The sequence below is a fragment of the Formica exsecta genome, unplaced genomic scaffold, assembly GCF_003651465.1.
Source record: "Formica exsecta isolate Colony F162 unplaced genomic scaffold, ASM365146v1 scaffold656, whole genome shotgun sequence".
Taxonomy (NCBI): Eukaryota; Metazoa; Arthropoda; class Insecta; order Hymenoptera; family Formicidae; genus Formica; species Formica exsecta.
The window spans coordinates 70574-74334 of NW_021853418.1; the positions used below are offsets into that span (position 1 = coordinate 70574).

The 3761-nt window shown below is 32.5% G+C and overlaps 1 protein-coding gene across 1 annotated transcript in view; it reads right to left on the bottom strand.

Annotated features, from left to right (window-relative positions):
- LOC115242860 (fatty acyl-CoA reductase 1-like) overlaps positions 1-2537 on the bottom strand; it is a 9034-nt gene extending 6497 nt beyond the window's left edge. Inside the window, exons 1-4 of the mRNA XM_029819439.1 lie at positions 2192-2537; positions 1601-1849; positions 1128-1273; positions 848-957 (exon numbers count right to left, since the gene is read on the bottom strand). Of these exons, the coding sequence (XP_029675299.1) occupies positions 848-957; positions 1128-1273; positions 1601-1849; positions 2192-2410 (724 nt within the window). The 5' untranslated portion in view covers positions 2411-2537. The remainder of the gene's footprint in view (positions 1-847; positions 958-1127; positions 1274-1600; positions 1850-2191) is intronic.
- Between the last annotated feature and the right edge of the window lie 1224 nt (positions 2538-3761).

Consider the following 3761-nt stretch of genomic DNA (forward strand, 5'->3'; position numbering starts at 1 on the left):
GTCGTTAATCAGTCTGCCTACGATGACGATTCAAGCCGGTCGAAATTCATCGATCGTTATCATTTTCTCTTGTCGTTATTCTCGCTCGTGTCGTTTCTGCCGTAGTCGTCTCAAATTTGTTACGAAGTGTCTCGCATCCGATCGCTTCTCATATTCTCGCGGCGGTCAAGTCGTTAATGCCTTAAATAGTATTCTTTACTTCTTTATTGTTAAGATACTGTAAACGTGTGAAAGTGGGGAGTTCGAGAGTCGACGATAGCCGTATAGTACAGTTAACCGTACAGTTAACCGTATCGCGAATATCCTCTGCCTCGCGTTAAAGATATCCGGCGTCTGCGTTCAAGATTTCCTACCTCGCGAGAGCTTCTAGCAAGAAGTTCTTCAAGATTTCCGAAACGCAGAAAAGGCAGTAATTAGAAGGACATATTCGAAGATCTCCGAAAGTCGTCGCGGAATACACTTCGTCGCTCACTCCCCGTGTATTACAATAAAATTTTCATCGAATTTACGATCACGTGAGTTTATCATCTAAACCCGTTTTTCCAGCGAATCTTCGGATTCGCGCTACACTCGTTTCTCACTCAAGTCTGAGCGTATCTCAGTTTCGGGCGATCTCGTTGAGATCGACTCCCGAACAGTAATAAAACATATGCGCACAAATTACCACGCTGGCTCTTGATTGTCTTTTATTTTCTTCGTATGACTAATACAAATATTATATTTTAAGACTTTCTCTACAAAATATAAGAAGCGCATATTTTCAATTTGCTCAAATAGCATCAGAGAAAAAAAAATTTATCTCATGTTTCTCTATCTCTCTCTAATATTTAGCAAAAGTTCTACGTACCCATGGATGGTCTCACAATCGCACAAGGCAAAGATGAGGAATATTCCTGTATTACACTCTCTGCTAAGATTTTCGAGAATATATATGTATTGGGAATATTATTCAAGCATCTGTACATAATTTAAAATAAATATGGCAAATAAAGAACTCAAAAATAATTATAACATTATAATATGAAAAAAATGAAAAAAAATAATATGAAAAAAATAATTTCATTTCCCAATTAACACATATTTGAAATTTACGTATGATATATTGGATTTATGTTTGCCACACTCACTTAGCTGTAAAAACATTCAAGATATGCTCATCCAATGACTCCGCCATTTTGATCATTTTCCGCCAATTGGCTATAGGCGGATACACCTTTTCCTCTATAAACGGATTATCCAAATGTGCATATGCTGTGCTAATATATACTAGGGCCTTTAACAGGTAAAAACAACATTAAAACAATATTAAAATGGTGTCTTGTTCAAAATGCTATAATTATGGAGTTTATAGCAAAAAAATAAGACATGTTGTTGATTTACAATTAATAAAAAAATTAATACGGCTATTATGTAAAAAAACATCTCTTTAAAATACCGCAAACATACATAAGCTTGAAATATATATCTGATAAAAAAAATTTCTGAAGATAAATGTATAATGATAATGTTAGTATATCGCATAAAATCCTATGTAAGATAATGAAATATAATAAAAGTTTTTATAAATATGCAAATGCAAAATCAATCTGTGTAGACTTACCATTAGATTCTTCATACTTTCAGCTAAGATACATATATCTCTCGTTGATCTGGTATTAGTAAGAATGGCGTACTTTAAACTGTCGTTAAATTTCACGCTTGCCGCGTTATGAATTGTTATAGTCACTCTTTCAGTTAACATTTGTCTATCGACAGCTGACAATCCTAAATTTTCTTGACTGGTATCACCAGAAACAACAATTAATTTCTTGAAAATTAAAGGTTGTTTCTCTCGTAATTTATCGTATAACTAAAATTAAAAATTGTTATATACATATATGTAGTATTTATAAGAAAATATGCCATAATGATTAGATACTTTTACGCAAAAATTATAAAATGTTTTTTAACTTTTCCTTAGAACTTATTATTTTTTACGTTTCTCCGTGTTTTATCACATATACTTCTACTTTTCTTTTTCCAATTTTAAAATTATTATAATAAATTTTCTATTATATTGTAATAACATTTTCATAATAAAATGTATTTAAAAATTCTTTTTATTACTGTAACACTTTTTAACGAAATATTGTATGTGTGTGTGTGTATATACTGCAAAAAAAAATAATATCCATTTCTATATTTAACTTACCGGTAAGTTTAACATTTTTTCGAGTCTTTCATTAAGGCTCAGTCCTTTTTTCGGACGCATTAATATAAATATTTCTCGAATATCCGGGCAAGATCTCAGTACTTTCTCGATGAATACTTTGCCCAGAAATCCTGTCGCGCCTGTCAAAAATATACTTTGTCCAGCGTAAAACGTTGGAATTGATTTGGCTGGATCAATTGTATTTTTATCCATCGTCATTAAAATAAAACAAACAGAACAGTCTTAACAACAAAGTAACAGCAAAAAATATATGCAGTTGTACTTAAAAACGTTGTTTTCTCTTTTAAGTCGATATCGTTACTAAGCAAAAGTCAAACTTTGATTATTTATAAATGGTAAAGCTATGCACGTGAGTAGAATTATACATATCATTAAACCGGAAATGCTGCAGGTCAAAACTGAAAGAATAACTTAGAGCAATAGAATCATGATATACAGTTTATCTTCTTATTAATATGTAATTTGCCTTACGAAACTTTATTTGAGCTTGGAGAGACGCTTGTTGTGGCAATATTTGATTCAAATATTCCAAAAATTTAATACTACGGGCTCGACGTAACGACTATGCAAAGATGTACTAAAAAAATGTTATCAGCCTAAATAGAAATAAACTTTATCATTTATTAAAATTAAACATAATTATAAGCATATAGTTATATTAAAAGTCTCTTACAGGACGTGCATGGTGTGTACCGTCCTGTTGCAACCACATACGTTGGACTATATCTTCATTGACAAACTCTAACATCCTTGGCAACACATCTCGTAGCATACGTAAATATGATTTCCCTGTAATATTGCTATCAAAAGAGTAGGGTCCAACAATATGACTATCTAAAACCATACCACACTAAACTATCACCTTCCATCGATGCTAATTGTCTACATGACGAACCCAATGCGGATTGATATCAGAATAATAATGGCTAATATGCCGATTCAGTATGCCATTGCTCTCAAATGCGGCCTCGTCACTAAACATAATACGAGAAACAAATGAGGGATCGAGCTGAATTTGAGTTACAGCCTATCTGCAGAATGTGACACGAAGAACTTTATCATCATCAGAAAGCTTCTGATTAAGTGAAATGTGATAAGGATGAATATGATTGCCACGTAAAATTCTATTTACAGTCGCAGAAGACATATTTAAATCACAACTAATTTGACATTGACTAATGTGCGGATTCATTATTATCATTCCTAATATAGTTACGATAATAGCATCGTTGTTATTCAATGGTTTTTTAGAACGTTTGCGTTTCATCTGTCCCGTACGCGCTCTAGCTATTAAATGCAAAATTGCTTTATGATCGGGATGTCGTCTATCCGGATACTTATCTCGATATTGACGAACTGCTTCTCTAGCATTATTATCAGCGACATAATAAATACCAATCATATCAACAATTTCTGAGGGCGGGTAATCTGCCATGTTGATAATGATACAATTAACGAGAGAGAACAAAATAAATTTACTCTAATAACTAAACGTATCGAACAAATCGTCGCAATAAGAGCCAACTTGAATCGATTTTAACTAAAAACA